General features: G+C 39.9%; 1 protein-coding gene across 1 annotated transcript in view; it reads right to left on the bottom strand.

The window, feature by feature from the left end:
* The window catches only part of ldlrad4b (low density lipoprotein receptor class A domain containing 4b), a 249,642-nt gene that overhangs the window by 147,954 nt on the left and 81,016 nt on the right, over positions 1-20,672 (bottom strand). The window contains exon 2 of the mRNA XM_040117967.1: positions 3,862-4,710. Coding sequence (XP_039973901.1) covers positions 3,862-3,901 — 40 coding nt within the window. The 5' untranslated portion in view covers positions 3,902-4,710. The remainder of the gene's footprint in view (positions 1-3,861; positions 4,711-20,672) is intronic.

Here is a 20,672-nt window from a genome sequence, read left to right on the forward strand (position 1 = left end):
AAACAGTGTGTAGCTCCTATAAAATGAGGTGAATGGATTGTACTAGTATTAATATTTGATTTTAAGTTGATATAACTGCCAGCCCTGGTGCATTTTCAGCTAGTCAGCCAGGCAGTTTGCCGACATGTCTGTAGTTCCTGTCACCAAGTGGGACATATCATCGCTGCCATTGGCACATTAGCATGCTCACAGTGAGCATTATAAGCAGGTATTATGTCCACCATCTTAGTTGAGCGTCTTCACATGCTAACTTTTGCTAATTGTCACTAAACACAAAGTACAGCTGAGGCTGATGGGAATGTCATTAGTTCTGCAGGGATTTGGTCACAAAGCAAAGCATTGGATGGACAAATTGAAGTTTTGACATGATAGTGGCCCTAGATGAAAAGTCCAAAAAAGGTAAGTGAAAAAAATACAAGTTTTTCTTAGTTATTCTAATTGAACCAACCCTCCATATTTACTGTCCATCCACACAGGTGATTTGGATTGTTTTGGCTGAGAAGACAGCTTCTCAGGACTGTGTGGGTGTGTATAGACTACACATGATTGACATCTCCCACACTCTCCTATGGGCTTTGTTGTACCTGTTAGGGCTGGACAAATTACACCTTAATTCTCCTACCTGGCACATGGAATTTGGTTACATCACAAAATTCTTGCATAGCTTAGGTCTAATCAGCCGTAACAGCTTGTGCTGGTACACAGGGGCCTTTAACGGACCTGTCAGTCAATGTGGGGTTGACAGCAGGTTACGATAGGTCTTTTTCAAAGCAGACATTTTGACTTCTCAAAAATGCACAGTTGTTACTAATAACATTAACAGTGGCTCTCCTCGTTTCAAAACTGCTTTTCCTACTGTGACATGTCAAATTATCAATTTTTTTTTACATTAAACATAAGAAATTAAAGTGTCTCATGACAAAAATAAAAGATAAAAAAGTGGATTACAAACAATGGGGGACTGGAAAATTATACTACTGTAGATTTAGTCTCCAAAATTCTTCCTGGAATGCTACAATTTATCAATAAGCAGACTTCATCTCATGGTTTGACTGAGGCAGGTCAGCATGTCACAGGTCTTAACCTTTTCATTAACCTGTGCTGTTGGATATTTAGTTTGTGTAGTGCCTCGGCTAAAAGGAGGGATGTAACTCCCCCGAGAAAGAGCTTAGCCTTCTCTGTAAGCCTGCATACAACTTCAATTACAACAATCATTATTAGAGTAAGTGATAATGTTTTAATGAGAAACTGTTAAGCTCAAGTCTACAGAGGCAAATACTGTCAGCAGCACAGCGCCCATCATTTCCACTGAGGACTGCTATTTCCTCTGCAGTGCTCTGAACCTGTCTGATTCCCTCATAAATGTCCATACACACAGACATATTAGATACTTATATATAGATTATTGAGTATAGAGGAATATATAGATGAATAAGCAAATTACACAAGGTTGTTCAATTACAGAACACTTGTTGCAGCAAGATTTTCACATTTGTGACAACACATCTGGAGACATGCCAGTTGTGACTGCACTGCATTCTGGGGTATAGAGGCTATGCCTGAATTCTCTTTTCATTAATACTCTAACGTACAAGGCTTTGGCAATTTTCCTTAAATATTGTTTACAATACAAGACTGGAATGTTCACATAAAAAAACTAAATAAGAAAAAACTAAGAAAAAGAACAATAATGTTTTTATGACCAATATTGCAAGTGTGATTTGAACTGCGATAATTTTCTGGGCCTGTATTTGTCATCTAGAGTCCATAGTCCAGTATTTGGACAGTTACATTTTTTTGTTCTTCAGGCTCTGTCCTTCAGTACATTCAGTTTTAAATAAAATAATTGACTCTACATTAAACTGCCAGGGCTATCAGACCCATAGACTGATGTATCTTCCCTTGTGATGCTCTCCCGGAGCTTCACTGCAGCCACCTTCAGTTCTTGCTTGTTGTGGGGTCTCTCTGCCTTCAGTCTAGTCTTCAGCAATGCTGGTAGCTGCTCAGTTGGACTGAGGTCAGGTGATTGACTCAGCCAGTCAAAGATATTCCAGCTCTTCGCCTTGAAGAACTCTTTGGTTGCTTTGATCGCGTGTTTAGAATGAGTTTTGATGTATTTGACTGAATCTGAACCCACAGAATGCTCCTGTATACCTCTGCATTCATCCTGTTGCTTCTGTCAACAGTGAAGTCATCAATAAATGTCAGTGCGTCATTTGTATTGGCAACCATACATAACCAAGCCACAACAAAACCCCTGCGATGTTTGACAGATGAGGTGGTGGCTTTGGTTCATGAATTGTTCCTTTTTCTTCACGTTTGCCTCTTTCAATATTGCTGATTTCTCATTTCTGAACTGCAGCGTGGCCTTCCTGTTTTTGAGGTTTACCAGGGGTTTGCATCTTCTTGGGAAACCTGTGAGGTTCTGGACATGAAGTCTTCTCTTGATCCTTGACAAGGAATCATGTACAGCTACAACCTGGAGAGCGTTCTTGACTTGTGCAGGCAAGAACTGTGTAGTTCTTGATTGCACAAACCCCTTCATGACTGCACAGAACAGTCATGAAGGGGTTTTTCTTCATCATAAAAATCATTTTCTGCTCATCCACAAGACCTGTGCCCTTCGGTCTACTGGCTTGTTGACCATTTTCTAGTATTCCTCTGCACACCCGCTTTTTTATGGTGTATCCAACTGTTGATTTTGGTAAACCAACAGCCTTTTCATCTCGCTGATACACTTTTGCTTTTTTTTAGAAATTGTCATTGTTATCTTCTTCACTTGCACGGTCACTTCTTCACCTCTCATATTGTCACACAACTCCACCTCAATCTAAATGGCAACTCTCAACTCTCAATTAACTCTGAGCCATGTGTGAGCTCTTTAGTGTATGAACTAACGTTGAAACAACACACAGCTGCCCAAGGAACATTTAGCTGCCAAGTCTTTGCAATTTGGGGACTATGTGTTTAAAGAGCTGTACCTCTTTCAATATTGACATAAACTTACTCAAAGGTGAGACTTGGCATTTTAATGTAGTAAAACTAAAATAAACAAGAGAACTTCATATCAAGCATACCACCAATTTAGCTGGATAACCTGGTTAAAGACATCAGGAATCGCTCTATTGATCTTTTTGAACAGCAAAAAGACAAATTCCACTCCTTGTCTTTTCAAGCACCTAACTTATACAGAGTGGTGTTTCTACCATCTTTGGCCAGTCAGCTCAGTAAAGGCACTGTCCTGCAGGGAACAGAGGGTAAATGCCCTATATAGTAAATAGGGAGTAATTTTAGACACAGCGGTAGTTTGGCCGACTCGTGGCATTAATATTTATTAGCTACAGCTGAGTAAATTTGCTGACGGTGAAAATCAGCAGTCACTGACTAAAACCTTTAACTTTCTTAAACCGTGTAAAGACATTTTGTGATATGTAAGCTACAATCAAGGTTCTAATCCCTCCTACAAGCTAATCAGGCTTCGGCCCTCATGCACTGCCTCCCTATTGAAATTATCTATCAAAACAATGTTGAACTAAATTTAATAAAGATACTATCACAAGGTGACCAAAGTGTGACCATAAGAACTAGATGGGATTGGACAACGCTCTCACTCACAATAAAAATGTAGATGCTTGATAATGAAATTCATTATGGCAACCTGATGAAGTCCTTTGTAGTCTGAACATGCAAATCTGACTCCAGCTGCAAATGTTTTTCTGTTTGACATCAGGGCACATTTTTTCTTTTCTGTACACACACACACACACACACACACACACACACACACACACACACACACACACACACACACACACACACACACACACACACACACACACACTGCTGTGCATCATTTTTTACCTTTGAAGGCATTTGTGGCTGGTAAGTCAGTTTCCTGCATACTGCTCCTTCCCGCACTCTGTCAGCTGCTGCCGATGCTGCGATGGATGCCAATAGACCAACCTTAACCAGTCCGAGCCGCGGCCACTGGGGGGAGGGAGGGTGGCCGAGAGGAAGGGGTGGGGCCTGCCAGTCTCACTGCCATCTTTCTTCATCAACAGTCCATGACTGGCGGTAAAAGGCTGCTGCCTGTCAAACTCTGGAACAGGCGACTGTTTCTCTTCTCCTCAGTGACAGCTTGTATGGTCACTCTTGAGTACACATCTGTCTGCTTAAGTAGACTGAATGATGGTTTATGTGTCTTTTGACAGTGTTGCTACTTGGGGTATGAAGTGATAGCTAAGAGGAAGAGGAGCATAAAGGGAAGAGATGCAAGGCTTTTGGTGGGGTTTTAGCCGCTGACTGGGGTTGAAGGAAGCTAGCGGAGGACAGAAGCAAGTTTAAGAAGTTGCAGTGTGGTTGTGTTTAAGCTTATCTCTATCCTATCAGGTGCCCTGAAATCTTGGCAGGTCTCTCAGCTTCTTAACTTGTCTGGCTGCAGGTGAGCGTTTCAGCCTTTCTTCAGACTTTAAACTAAGATAATTACCTATCTATATTGTGGTCTTTCTGTCTCTTCCAGAGTCAGGTTTTCCTCTTAAACTCAGCTCTGATCAGCATGCTTACTCCTTGTATTGTCCTTGCTCTTTCTCTGGGTTGTTTCCGTGTTTTCTTTCCTCCCGTGCTCTCTTTCTCCTCTTATGTCCTTTGTCCCGCTGCTGCAGTCCCAAGCTCAGCACGAGGTACTGAGGCACTCAGACATTGGCACGACAACTAGAGAAAAGAGAGAAAAACACAAACAGTGGCAGAAACTCTGTGAGTAAAATCATGAGATACCAAAAACAACAGGCGGAATAAATACACCGAAGCAAAACTTGGGCTGGGGTAACTGCTGGCCTGCAATGACCAGTTGAGAAAAGCGCACAAAACATCACTCATCCACATCCACCCACACACACGCCCACACTCCCACATTCACAGCCACAGTGTGTGTCACATTTTAGATAGTGGGTGGCTGGCTGGCTGGCTGGCTGGCTGGCTGGCTGGCATGGCCCCCGTTAGTTCCCCTCACCCACTAGGTTCTTACATGAAAGGGAAAATTTTTTCTGAAAGCCAAGCACCGCCTGTGACCCTGTTTCACAGAGCAGGGGAGAGATAGAGCCACATGTCAGTGTGACACTTTGAAGTCTGCCTGATAAACAGGGCTAGAGGAGGCTACGGCTGAGGAAACAACAAAACTTTATTTACATTTCAAAAGTGCCAAGTGCTGGTTTTTTGTGTCTGGGAAAGGAATAAAATCCAAAAAAGAGAAGGGGAAAGGGGAGGAGGAGGGTGAGGGGATCGGAGGAAGACCAGTTTTGGTAAAACAGAAACAATAACTTTTTTTGTTGTTGCTGAAAACATACAAGTTAAAATGAGTAGGAGAGATAGATCACACAAAGGGATGGCATGTGACAGGACGAGATGGAGAAATCACAAAGGAGTAAGGCATGTGTTAAAAAACAGAATAGAGGAGGGTTTCAACTCACAGCAAGACTAAGAAAAGCAAAAAAAAGAATGATAAATATGAAAGCAAAGGGGGGTGGTATAGAAGCAAAAGAGAGAGAAATCAGTCATAAGACAGTTCAAGAAGAGAAACGACGTGGGACGACAGAAGGATGGAAGGAAGGCATGAATTTGTAGGTGAACAAAGCAGGCAGACGGTAAACAAACACACGCCCTGTCTGAGGTTTGAAAAGGCTCGACAGATCTCAGTTAGCTGGTCTTGTCTCAGGTCTGTTTGCCTGTTCTTATCGAGCCTTATCATGATAAGGATACACACAACATCTTGTGCCCTGCCAAATGAAAAAGTAAAGACAGCCAGAACTAGGTTGCCATGACATAGACGGATATTTACTTCATTACATGCCCTTCTTATGATTCATCATAACTAAGCAAAAGCAGTGCCCACAGTCTTTCAAACACCATGGAGATGAAAATGGATTGAAATTATTCTGGGAAGTTACGTGAGTAACAGTTTCAAATCTTTGAATGAAATTAGCCACTTCGGCTTTGTAGAGATTAGCCAATCAGAGTACTCCTCTGAAAGGAAAGGAAAGATGACAAGGAAAGAAATCAAAGCAGAAGAAAGGTAAGGTAAGAGAGGAAAGGGAGGAAAAGGGAAGGAAAAAACGGAAAGTATAGGAAAGGGTAGAAGGGAAGATGAGAGGATATGAAAAAAAAAGAATGTAGATGAGGAAACATGGGAGTAAATGATAGAACAGTGAAGGAAAGAAAGGGAAATAAGTTAAGAGGAAAGACCAAAGGAGATGACAGGAGCAAAGAGTAAAGGAAAGGGAAGAATGGAATGAAAAGGAAAGGAAAGGAAGGGCAGAAGATGAAATAAAAAGAGGTGCACAAGAGGAAAGAAAAGGAAGGGGAAAAGAGGACGGTGCCACACTGCACCAATTAGAGCATTAGAGCAGAATGATCACAGATTAATCCTGTGTATGATATTGAGAAGAGCAGCTGATTTTTCATGAAATATAACGTTACTATTTGATAAATTAAAATATAATTCATATTATGTTTTTCAACTTGATGAAAGGGGTTGTGGGTATATATACAGGAAGTGGACCCATTTAATCAGTCAAGGCTATGTCTTGATTATTTAAATTGTTTTAAGATTTATGATATGCACATTTTACATAATTCAAAGGGGTTTAGCCTAACACACAAAAAAATGTATTTTGCTGGTTAGCTAAAATTTAAAAATGGAGTATGGTTGGATAGTGAGCCTCAAACCTACGTTAAAAAAGATTCTTTCTTTAGGAACCTCAAGTTAACAGGATTTACTATTCATTATTTCTTACTAAAGAAAGTATGGCATTATGGAGATGAAGATGGGTAGGTGGGGGTAGTAAAATATTTGGGTTTAGAGATATGTATAGGTGGCAGATATGGATAAAATCCTCTATCACAGTATATGCAATTTTTTACTAGCATATCAAACATGACTAGTATATTTCAAGTGATAGCACATTTACGAGAGGAAAATGGTTTGTGTACAGAGTAACAAGGCAGGTATGTCTGTTATTACATTGATACATAGATAATATGAAAATCCAATCTTATCATAAAGCAGTCATGCTCACTGGTTTGCAACATTGCCCACTTAAGTTAAATACAACCAGAGTTACAGCCGCTTCAGAAAGTATTCAGGCCCCTTCACTTTTTGCACACTTTATTGTGTTGTAGATTTCTTTTCAAATGGATAAAACTGAAACATATTTATTTAAAATCAAAAACTGAAATCTCCCATTTACTAGTGTTTTAAGTGTTCCCAGGAGCACAGCAGCACTCAATCAATTAAGCCTTTGCAAAACAGCATTTAGAGGGCTTGCTGTGCATGACCTGGCTAATACCATCCCGATGCTGAAGCATGGTGGTGGCAGCATCATGCTATGGGGGCTACACATTGGCAGGGACAGGGATACTGGTCAAAATTGAGGGAAGGATGAATGCAGCCAAATACAAAGTCAACAGAGAGGTGCTTCAGTTATTTAGCCTACCCTCATTGGCATAAATGGGGTGGCCAAAATAATAGAAACACCTGTCCATATAACGCAATACACTTTAACAGCACCATGCATCTAAGGTAGACCTAGTAAACTCCCAACTGAGTATATTTTGACATTTTTACTGAGAACCATCTGGATGCCCATTAAGGACCCTGCCAGGACCTCAATTTACAAATCATATGACTCTTTGGGGGCAGAAGTTTTAGCCAAAAACAAATGATTTATGTGTCCCAGTCATTTTCTTTTGACAAGCTGTGGTTGCTAGTACAGTTCACTTCACATTTGTTATGTCGATCCATGCTTGTTGCCAGAGATGATGGGCAACAATTCATAAGTCTAGAACCAGGCTAAAAGGGCAGAGCCTAACCCTGCTGAATCCCCACACCCTTGAGCATTTGTCCAATGACATAAAGGCCTAACAAAGAAACAAAAAACAAAAAGGCAAGCAATACCATCACAGTGAAGATGTAAGTGTAATTTTGGATGAAAACTTCACACACTTATATATAATAGTTATATATAATAACAATTTCTAAAAACATGTCTTCAAGTTGTCATTATGGATTACTGAGTTTAGATTAATGGGCAAAAATTTAGATTTTTATCAATTTAAAATTATATCTACAACTGAAATAAGATAAAAAGGGAAGGAGCTTGAATACTTTCTGAAGCCACTGTATACAGTATTCCCTACCTTGAATAACCATCTATCCTGAGGATGAGGTAACCAGCAACTGAGAAGCCACCATAGATGACTGAAAGCAGAGGGCTAAGGCAGAAAGCTACACTGATATCCAGTGTGACATTAAATGTGCCTCATGAGTCTGCTGTCCTTTGCTCAATTATTGTGTTGAGCCACTGTTGCTGTTGGTGTGACTTGCTCACTTACACAGCAACTGCATTGTTCCTCAGAATCTCTGTAAAATCCAGACATCCATTTCCCTAGCAATGGTTTCCAGTTCCTCCTAGGAGATCTATAATCTCTCCAGCATGTTCTAGGTCTACCCCAGGGTCTCCTATCAGTTGGATGTGCCCAGAAAACCTCCAATATAAGGCATTCAGGAGGCATTCTGATCAGATGCTTAAAGCACCTTTGCTGGCTCCTGACCAAGACCCCAGGTTCATCCCAGCTGTTTCACACTGTATCCCAAAGGTTTCAGTCTAGTTATGCCAACACGACCACATCATTTTCAAAAAAAAAAGGTCCCCCCTGGATCTGAGGGTCAACAATCACAATATTGCTTGTATATGTATTGTCTAACAATAATCTTTTTTTGGGGGGGGGCATTTTTGGGACAAAACTAGCTTAATGGAGTTCTATCTGAAGGTCTGTGACATGTACAGTAGGTTTTTGAAAGCTATAGGCTGGAAAGGACACACTAACCTTCTTAATGACAAGTATACAATATACTGTATTAGAGTGTTCCTAAACTAAACACTGAAAGGTTACCAGCTCCAGCCCTGCTGTTATGGAGCTGCATGTGACCTATGGCCTCCATGGAGTGGGTAAAGGATAAAAAGTTTTCATCATAGTATCATTAGAATTTGAGTATGGTTCTCTGTGTAGTATCTCTCATTGTAACATATGGATAAAGCTAGCAGTTCTAGCAGCCAGCTCCGACTCCTCCACTGGGTCACACAGGGACATGTGCTTATCAGTGAGACAGCAGTCAGACAGACAAACATGGAATTGGGAACAGGCTATTTAACCATGGGGCTGGTCGCATCTGTTACACTGAAAATTTCTAGCACGCTAAGAATGTGATTGCGTAACAGACCAAGAACTGTGGCCACAGAGGTGATACAGAATTATACTGCATCAGGCATGGAGAAAAAAGTCACTTAAAAATGAAGCTCTCATGGACTGTTTATATTAGGTCTAAGAGTATCTCTAAGAGAGGAAATGTGAAATGCCTCACTACTGGACAATATAACTATCTGCATGTCTCAAATATTAGAAATGGCTAAGGGTGATATTTAATTCTATTTCCTTGATTCAAAAAATGAAGGCAAGTGTGGACACACATTGTGTCCTTCTGTGTTTCCATTCACATGGTGCTTAAAAAAAACGCAAACAAACTGTTAAATAAGCCCCACAGGCAGAGTTGTCTGATTTGGATACTCAAAATTGATCCTTTGCCTTCCAAAAGAGTAAAACTTTAACCAAATTGAGCATACATTATGACAGATGAGACACTCCTCAAATATGACACTGCTGTTGTGAGCTCTAAAGTGCACAAAAACGATGCGCCAAGGAAATAATTTCCACTTGGAATGTTACGATGATGGTGTTCCCAACACTTTTCAAAATCCTATTTTTGTCACCCCAGCTTTTACAGTTTCAGTGTCATTTATTCACTAAAATCTCTCTAACCGGTGTCTTTTAAGTGTCCAGTCATCAAAATCCATATGAGAAATGAGAAAAGTGAGTGCGGGCTGATTTTTTTTACCCTGGATGTTGCCTCTCAGGCAACATAGAGGTGATCATGTTCTCTTGGTGGAGGTTTATGGTGCCATATGCAGCTTGCAGACACTAGTCAGTGCTCAAAAACTTATTTAACTTCATTCATAATGTTAATGCATTAATAACACAGCAATTTAATGTATGTCTACATTTTTTTGTACTACAACTAGTTTAAATAGTTTCATAATCATCAATCATAAATTGATCCACTTCTGAAACCAAACATATGTGCTGGTGACAGATGAGCAGTTGTTTAGTCACTCTGTCACACATGGATAGATGAAGATTATATGAGGCCCCAAATGATTAATGGAAGATCCACTTCAGTCTGCTTCATTAGTTCCACCCATTTTCTACTCCAGTTTGACGTGCTTGGCTTGTGGCCAGGCTGTAGTTAACAAAGGCTTTTTAAGGTTGAGCCCAGCAGCTACAGTCTCACACCTCAGTGAGGACTCAGCCTACTGTTTGCCTTACAAGGACAGAAACCAAGGACATTATTTTTAAGTTATTGTTTGTAGATGGATAAATCACTCAACAATTGCTGTTTTTCCCTCTTAACATTATTGCATTATTTGTTGAATTGAAATGTTTTGTTCAATATTCAGTATAACAATATCCAAGTCTATACAAATGTTAAATTAAAAGGCATATCATCATTTGAAATAGGTAATAATATCCTAGCACAGATATTTTTTTGAAATTCCTGACAATTTTAGGACCTGATGTTTACTTAAAGGATCAATTCACCCAAATTAAAGAAAACAAAAAAAAAGCCTCACTTTCCTCTTGTGGTATCTAGCAATACAAATAGTTTTGAAAACATGGTTGTTTTTTTTAAATGTGCAGAAGACCTGGTCTCATGAACATGACCATCAGTTCAGTGAACTTCAGTGGCCTCTTCAATGACCAGATCTGAATCCAACAACACACCTTTGGGATGTGGTAGAACAGGAGCTTTGCATCATGAATGTGCAGCTGACAAATCTGCAGAAATGATGTGATGCAGTCACCTCAACATGGGCCAGAATGTTTCCAACATCTTGTGGAATCCAGGCCACAAAGAATTGAGACAGTTTTGAGAGCAAAGGGAGGCTCTACCCAGTATTAGTGTGGTGTTCCTAATATAGTGTTCATAATTGTATACTTTGTCGGGTATTATTGTTTATTGTAATTTAAGGCACCCAGTTTGGTTATTCCTGGACTTGCTGACAAAGAACATACTTAAGTCGGAATTAAATAGAGTTCTTTATTGCGACAGCTTGTTGGTCTCATAAAAATCTTGTTCAGTGGGAAGACTGATCTGAGATATGATTAAGGTGCGGGGTCGGCGATAGCCTCTACCAACACAGGAGAAATGCAACTCTAGGATATTCCAAAGGTGTCTTATTTAAATTTTGTGTGTTCTTGGTTAGCTGATGTGGCAAATGTTAGCCACAGGTACACATATATTAAGGAGCCATCTCTTTTTTAGAGTTGGAGGGTGTTTAACCCTGCTTCTTTGGTTGGGACTTCTGGAGAGCTATGTGCAGTCACTGACACTTAGGTAGCTACAGGATGATCAGTAAATCCCTGCAACGTATGGGTGTGGAAGATGTGGAGTTGTTAAAAATCCCCTTTGATGGAGCTGACATACAGTAACAAGTAATGTAACACTTTAATTTTGCTGCTGAGTAATTAGTAAAGTAATGTAATTACTTTGTAACCAATTACTCGTGACACATTGCTCGTTGGAAGTTTTCAAGTAACTTGCCCAACAGTGCTTATGACATCACTGGTGCATATCATCTACCTTCTAACTTTCTTAGGTAATAAAAAAAGAGATGACTGAAATAATAACCTACTTTTTTTCCTTTATGAGGAATTATCTAATACATTATTTGCTGCAGGAAAAAAAAAAAAAACATTTGAAAGTGTGAAATGACTGGCAAACCAAAACCAAACAAAAGTAGGCTGAAGGCATCATTTGTCATATCCTTGTCTAATCTGGCTCTGTGTCACACTGACTGCCAGCCGAGTGTGATAAATCTGACAGGCTTAATCTGGCTATGCATCAACTCTAGTGTTGAGAGGCCGGACAAACAGACAGAAAGGATGAGGGACAGTGATACTGACAAACTGACCGACATACACGACAGAGAGAATGGCAAAGAGACAGAGAGGCAGTTAATGTCTCTAACGTGGAAAGCTGGATAAGCTTGCAAGTCTCAACAGCAGCAATGATGGACACAGGCTACTTTACATCTGACAAGTGGCTGCTTTAATCTAGATATTTGGCTTTTAACAGTCAGTAAAAAAAGAAAAAACAAAAGGCTGCACACATCAAGAGCAAGAACGGACAGACAAATTTGCCATTAGGCAAATGTAAAAAAAAAAACACTAAATGAGTAAACCATTAAATAAATGAGTAAATAGTTAGACTTTTGAATGTGCGTCGTGTGGTATAGAGAACTGCAGATGTGTTTAAAAGCTACAGGCCCTAATCTGACAGTCCATACTGACAGACAAGATGACAGCAAGACTATAACAAGAGCCAGCTGGCAAAAAGAATCTACACCTCCACAAAAAGACAATTGGTCAGAGGCCTTTCCTCAAGGGCTCTCCAAGGATTTGTTGAAAATGTCTCCTATTGCGCTATTAAGTAAGCAGGGTGATTGGCTAACTGTCCTGAACATCAAATTCAGACAAAAGATGGGAAAAGACTGGACGAATTAGAAGAGAAATCAAAACGGAGACTGTCTATAGAGATGAAAATGGGGCTCATACAGATGATGTTATTTTATTGAGCTCAACAATAGATGTAAAGTAGCTGTTAAGGGATGAGCTGCAGAGGGCCTGGTGATCAATCGGGGTTTGTTATACATTGCCACCATCACAGGCCTGCTTCTGGTGATACTATTAACTACTTCTACTACTACTACTAAAAATATAAAATACTTTCCTTACCAGAAGTAAGTGAGTACTCCATTTAAGAAAACTAGACTTGCCACTATACCCAGGTATCACACCATTGAAACAACAAAATGCAAGAGAGGTAGTGCACATGCCAAAGTACGTTACACTTGTGTGTGAATGATCTTGATAGATTTACTGGTGACAAATACACTCACCGAGCACTTTATTAGGAACACCATACTAATACTGGGTAGGGCCTCCCTTTGTTTTCAAAACAGCCTCGATTCTTCATGCCATGGATTCTACAAGATGTTGGAAACATTCCTTTGAACTTCTGGCCCATGTTGATGTGATTGCATCACATCATTTCTGCAGATTTGTCAGCTGCACATTCATGATGCCAATCTCCTGTTCTACCATATCCCAAAGGGGTTCTACTGGATTCTGATCTGGTGACTTGGGAGGCCACTGACGTTCACTGAATTCAGTGTCATGTTCATGAAAGCAGTTTGAGACAACTGTTGCTTTGTGACATGGTGCATTATCCTGCTGGAAGCAGCCATGAGAACATGGTAAATTGTGGCCATAAAGGGATGCACATGGTCAGCAACAATACTCAGATAGGCTGTGGCATCAAACCATGATTGATTGGTAATAAGGGGCCCAAAGTGTGACAAGAAAACATTCCCCACACCATACAACACCACCAGCAGCCTGGACTGTTGACACAAGGCAGGTTGGGTCCATGGATTCATTCTGCTGACACCAAATTCTGAGCCTACCATCAGCATGTCTCAGCAGAAATCCAGATTCATCAGACCAGGCTACGTCTTCCAGTCTTCAACTGTCCAGTTTTGGTGAGTCTGTGGCCACTGCAGCCTCAGATTTCTGTTTTTGGCTGACAGGAGTGGAACCCGACGTGGTCGCAGCCCATCCACCTCATGGTTTGATGTTCCTTCTGAGATGCTTTTCTGCTCACCACACTTGTAAAGAGTGGTTATCTGAGTCACCGTAGCCTTTCTGTCAGCTCCAACCAGTCTGGCAAATCTCCTCTAACCTCTCTCATCAACAAACTGCCACTCACCGGATGTTTTTGGTTTTTCACATCATTCTGAATCAACTCTGGAGACACATGTGCGTGAAAATCCCAGGAGATCAGCAATTTCAGAAATACTCAAACTGGCCCGTCTGGCACCAACAATCATGCCACGTTCAAATTCACTGAGATCACATTTATTCCCCATTCTGATGTTTGATGTGAACATCACCTGAAGCTCCTGACCTGTATCTGTGTAATTTGATGCATTGCACTGCTGCCACATGATTGGCTGATTGGATAATAACATTTTTAAGCTGGTAGATAGGTGTCCCTAATATTGTGCTTGGTGAGAGTTATGTGTCCAGTTAAAACCATTGTGTTCATCATTCATAGCAGCTTAATAATTCAATGGGGGTGCTGAAAAGTAAATATAATGAATTAATATAAGAAACAATTCAGAGATTTCACAAATCCACTGTCATTGTTAATGACACAATGGTGATGGAACTAAAAAGGAAGAACTGTGTCACAAGGGCACAATGCAGCCCCCACTCAATGTTATATAGAGTTAATTGTCAATAAAGGCAAGCGATTGGGTGAATTTTGGATTTAATTATTTGTGAATATACCTAGAATATTAATGAAGTGAAGCACTGAACTCCAGCACTAACAGACAAGCCAGCATTTAAAATTAACGTGTTCATGTTAACTGGTGGCAATTGCCTGAATGTGTCGGCGATTGCTTTTGGTGAGGGCTGATGTTGAAAAACAGGGAAAAAAAACTTAGCCGTCTTTGGAAATGCCTTATTTGTTTTAATTCAATTAAATTCAATATACTCCCATCTAGCTCTTTTGTTTTTGGTCTTAAACCCCATTCAGACTAAATTTATTTTTCTGGGGAAGGTGTGGTGATTTGAACATTACCTGCTCTGGTCAATGATTTTAATACCATCTGGACTGCATATGTGGGTAATTTTTCACCCCTAAACCAGTAATAATTACAGTCAAAATTACCTGCTGTTTGGAAAACTTGTTGGTTCTGTAATTTAAATTCCATCCAGAGCGACAGGATCTGAGTTTTTTTCCACAGGAAAAGCTACTTGTCCCTCTATTTATTTTTTATCAGCTCAGTGTGAATTTTGGATTCTGTTTGAAAATGGAGACATTGAAAATTTTTTTGCTAATCTGATTAGATGGAAACATGTTAACACCAACATATATGCCTGTGTGGAGACAAGTATGATTATGGAGCTATAATGATGGGGGTAGCAGCATAGGGGATTTAAAGCCATTCCTGTCAGAAGAAAAATGTGTTGCACTAATTTACTGCCCCTGATTCACCACTGACATGCACTGCTGTCTAACACAATGTCATTTACAATCCTCCACATTGTGGCTTTAAAGTCTCTCTTCTTCTTCGAAATCAAATTTACCAATACAATCTCTTGACTGCCAGAATGCCACTGCACACATCTTAAAGATGTCTGCAAACCTGGGGTCAAAGCTGAATTTATTTGACCAATGTCTACAATAACCTTCTAATGCACAAAATTGTGACCTTAAGTGTCTTTTTAGGTTAAAGTCAAGATTGATGCTTATGCCTAGGTCTGTGAACTCTAAAGTCTTCTGAACACATAGCAGCACAGTGCCTGAATAGATCCAGCATAGACACTGACGGAGGACAGCTTTCACCACATGGCCATTGTAGACACGTGTTTGGTGTGTTGCCTCTCTCATGTGTTTGCTATAGAGCAACAAGTCCTCCAACCTAAACAACCATAATCTTGTTTGTCCCTACCCTCTGATACGACTCATAGGAGCGTTTCCTGAATTAGCACTCTTGTAGCGGCAGAAGATATGCCACAGATAAAGTGTTACAAATCACCGTCAAAACAACTTCTGACGTGACAATAATATGGCAAAGGTTTGGTTAGGTTTATGCCCAAAACAACTTTGTTAAGTTTAATGTTGTTAATGTTATAGAATGACTGTGATCATGGTTAAAAGAAACAATGTTGACCACTGATCACTTTTAAATGGGAAACGAACAGTGACTCCTGTGTTAAAGCCCAATGTTTTGTCGACCCATCCATCCACCCCGACTCCCTCTTTACACTGACTTTATGGGTCTGTAACAAAGTCACCCGATTTCCTCCTTTGCTAGATTCCTTTCTCACTTGAATGTAAACCTGTTGTTTTGGGGCGTTCGGCAAAAGTCAGATGTTGTCCCACACAACCACTAGATGTTGCTTAACAATAAAAAGTAACTATGGGTCATAATAAGCTGCTTGCGCAAACAATATAGGTGGTTTTCTTTTCTGACAGTCTTGTACAGAGCTAGACAGAGCAGATGGGTTGGTAAACATGAACACAATGTGTGAAGTTTATGACCTTTACATCGTATCTGGGCTATGAATTTTAATCATTTTGAAGCAGCTGGCATGTGGTGCCAATGGAAGGCGAGTGTCCATTTTTTCTTTATTATTTACTGTTTCTTCTGACAGTTCTACATGGATGGACTGTGATTAAAGTCTTTTTTAAATCGGCTATGTATTACTTGTGCTCCATTTTTCTTTAAATTTACTTCCAAAAAGCACAAAAACAACTCCAGTATATCACTTCTAATTCTATAGCCAAAGGCGAACAATAACTAAGAATAAGAAGCTGCAAAGTTACAAAAGAAAAATAATATCAGGTTACAAACTCTTACCACGTTATGAACTTTTTACCTCTTGACCTTTCATTGACTTTTATGCATGCTTGGGAACATAGAAAAGATTGAGAGAAGACAGTAAGGGGCATTATGCAAAACAGACACACTGCCTTTACTGTATTTTTTAACCTTCCGTCAGTAAACCACAAACCATTCATCCACAAATTAAATTCCATAAAATTAAATGGAAAATAAAGCTTGTTTAGACAACACCACAGCTTAAACCAGCTAATACTGTGATGAAAGCACTAGAAAAAGAATTTAAGAAGAATAAAGAAAAAGGCTGAATACAGTGGAACTACAGTTCTTTACATTAACAATTGTGCCTTAAAAGGCCCCTTTGAACAATAAAAGGTGGTTTGGCCTTCTTATACAGTGAAAACCATAACATATACAAAAACACAGACAGGCACACACATGGATCTGGCCTTGCATGCCTTTCAAAGAAGTATGTAAACATGAAAATGCAGGTATGTTTGAATACAGAGACAAACATAAAAAAGATCAGCATGTGCAGAAGCAGCAGGTAGAGGCAGCAGTGACATTACATCCTGCAGTCATGCAGAAAAAATTCATCTTGTTCCCTCTGACTGTGGAAAATATAAAATAAAAATGTAAAAAGAAAATCAGACCGGACAGCACAGCCAAACAGAACGACTCCCCTCCCCAGAGAGAGCTCTGACCGACTGTCTGAGGAGAAGATAAATTCCTCAGTCCAAACATACACCCACACAAAGGAAGATGCTAAGACATACATCCACGTTTATTAACATATATGCACACTCCCATGATGCAATCATTTTAAAATTTTTGGAGGGTAAGTGACCACAATGAAATGCCAATTACATTATGGACCCCCATTTGATAAGATTTTGTTCCAAACAAATCCTCTTTTCAAAGAGTTACTTAACACTTAATGCGATTTTTTGAGTTAGTAAATTATATGTACAGTCACTTTATTAAATTATGAACTGATTCTTTTCTGAGTCTGTCCATTGGCCGGGCAGTGGAAAGTATACCAATATATTGGTAATTCCGAAACGTACACTGTAGATAAATTGGTCTCTGCATATGTGTCTTATAAGTACCAAAAAACTGTAGTACAGAATTGCTTTATATTTTTCAGAGGTAATTTAGAAACAGTGTTTCCATTACACAGTGTGAACCGAGAGCACTCGTTCGTTTAATTTACAGCTGTAAAATGGCCATTTCAATCAAGAACTATTTTAAAGAAACAGTCCAGAATTTTGGGAAATGCGCTTATTTGTTTTCTTGTCACATGTTAGATAACAAGATTGACACCACTCTCAAATCCGTCCATTAAATATGAGGCTACAGCCAGCAGCCAGTTATCTTAAATTAACATTAGGACTGATAACAGTGGGACACAGCTAGCCTGGCTTTCTACAAAGGTAAAGCTCAAAAAGGCTGCAGGAAGTCACTACGCCTGGCCAAGAAATAGCCCCAGACTTAAGGGCTGTAAAACTGAAGCTTGTCATTTTTACACTCCGGTTTGTGTATGGATTAAACAAACAAGACACCACAAATTAAGAAGCTGTCTTTATAGGTTTTGGTAAGGGGATTTTGCTACCTTTAGAAAGGGCATGGCTAGCTGTTTCTGATTGTTTTTCTATGCAAAGCATTCTAAACTCTCAGCTACAAAGCAAAATTGCATTGGTGTAGGTGGTTTGTATGTCATGTCTTTGTGTTAAATTCATATCTGCTGACATATCAGATTTTTTCTAAACTCACAAATATCAATATTGATATTGGCATCAAAAATCCTGTATTGGTCAGGCTCTATTGGAGGGTGGTTCTATTTCATCTTTTCAGAGCTACCCCAGACATTAGAAATCCAGGTATTACATGCAGACTCTAGCAATCATTCAGAATAACCTGTTTAGAGCTGGACTTTGAAAAGAGATTGAGGGTGATTGCTGATAGAAGTTAGGTCACGGTTATATGTAAGTGAAACACAAGCCATTACACCACTGCCGTACACTGCAGACTGTCGTATTTCTCAAAACTGAGGACAATCGGAAAACGTGACTGAAACACACTTGGTGTTGAAAGGGGATACAGAGGGATGCTGGAGAACAGTACCATCAGATCTGTGACGTGGCGGGAGTTCCAGTGGTTGAGGGGTAACTGCGGGGTTCTCTGGACTTGACTCCATATTTAGAATATGTGAAGGGGACATGTTCAAGCTAAAACAGCATGTTAAGTTTCTCTTAATATGAGGAAAATCAACCCCAAACATAAGTGTTCCTCATTTTATGGGGGGGCTATGAGTCTCCCATGCTCCTGGAGGTCCCTTGACCTCACTTTAGGAGCCCCTGCTTCATGCCACAATCTGCCCTGGACCATGATGACATTTCAAACAGAATCTTAACAGAGACCAGGGTACATAGGTCAGGCCTAATGGTTCATTCCATTCTGCTCTAAGAGGACATTAGAGATGACACTCTACATGAAACAACTTGTTATGAGTCCTTAATCTCTAAGCTCAGTCTCTCAGCAGCCATAAAACTGCAGTGAAGCAAGGAGCTGACTAAGGAAAATGAGTATGATAATAATGCAGTTAAAGTACTTCAGCTCTGAGTCCTTTTGGAGCTTACCAGTCACTGCACACTGATCTCTGCCCAAGGTCACTGTTACTATACACTGGGAAAAACTTTTTTTTCAAAGGATTTAATCAGCACCTGTTGCTCTGAGGCCCAGGCTCCTTAAATATATGACCACTTTTTGACCATATGAGGACATCAGCACCACACCACAAAGGATAAGACACAGTTTCACATTTACACGCAATAAGAGAAATTCAGGCACCCTATGAAACAGTTCTGAGTGTCCGTATCATGTTTGAAGCCTTTGTGTCTGTAGCTGCATAATATGCCAAGTGAAAATTACATGTGATAACTGAAAACCCACCCTTTAAGTATTGCTACAGTACTGTACTGAGAACAGACTGAGATCATGTCTGGCAGCTTGAATAACGCTCATATCTTTGTTAATGTAGGAAAACTGTATCAGTAGAGGATCTTTGCAAAGTTTAATTGGGACTAGGTCCATGCCGACTTTTGTCACATGTCTATGTGTATTCTAGTATCCAGTAATTGATTTGATATGTGTAAAAGCCAAATCATATGGGTTAACATCCTATCCTGGTTATTAAATCCTGACATAAGTACCTGAAGTACACCAAAACACTGTTTGGTCAAGTATTACCCAATCTACCTTCCTGTGTACCCAGCCTGTGTCATTTGCTTTCAGATCAAATGAAAAGCACTAGCACAACAGCAGTAAAAACTGCAGTGGCTGACACATGGACAGTGCAGGAACAGGTGTGCCGGGCCGAGAACTTCTGCCCTTTTGGAACACATCAAAACGGTAATAGTGCTGAAATGATTAAAATTGTACTCCAGTGATTTAGTATAGCACTTCCATTAAGTTCAAAATAGAAGCAGTAGAGGCTGTTATATCCTGACTTTTAAAGGGAAAGTCCAGTGATTTTACACATCAAAGTGTGTTTCCAAGTTTTGGGGAGTATTATTGTATATGTGAAAAAAGTTGCATAAAGCCTTTTGTATCTCCAGGGGGCAGTGTAAAGTCCTGAAGTGATAAGTCCGCATCATTTTGGGTGTGAAGACTAAAACTTTGAAAATGAAAAAAAACTGGGAGGTGTGGAGGTAGAAAGAAGCGAGCTTACCAGATCTGTAGCCCACTCCTTATCTTTGATTTAGGCTAGAGGCTCAAGGCTACGTTTGCTGGCACTAGTATAACACACGCAAATCTCTAACCGAGCCGTTGGCCATTGAGTTGCACTGTGGGTAATGTAAGCACTAAGATTTGAAAAAGAGGAAGGATGCATGGAATAAAAAAGATGATAACTCTGGTTTGAAATTTTTTATTTTAAACTTGTTCATTTTGAGTCTGACAATATTATATACGTAGGAGTGCAATACTTAATCAGCAAAGTGCTCTCTTGATCATTAGCATGGGTCAAGTTCCAAAAACCATGAATCCTACACTTCTCATAATGGAGCTCCATAATTTTGTTTGTCAGAC

This window comes from Xiphias gladius, chromosome 22, assembly GCF_016859285.1.
Source record: "Xiphias gladius isolate SHS-SW01 ecotype Sanya breed wild chromosome 22, ASM1685928v1, whole genome shotgun sequence".
In the NCBI taxonomy this organism is placed as follows: domain Eukaryota; kingdom Metazoa; phylum Chordata; class Actinopteri; order Istiophoriformes; family Xiphiidae; genus Xiphias; species Xiphias gladius.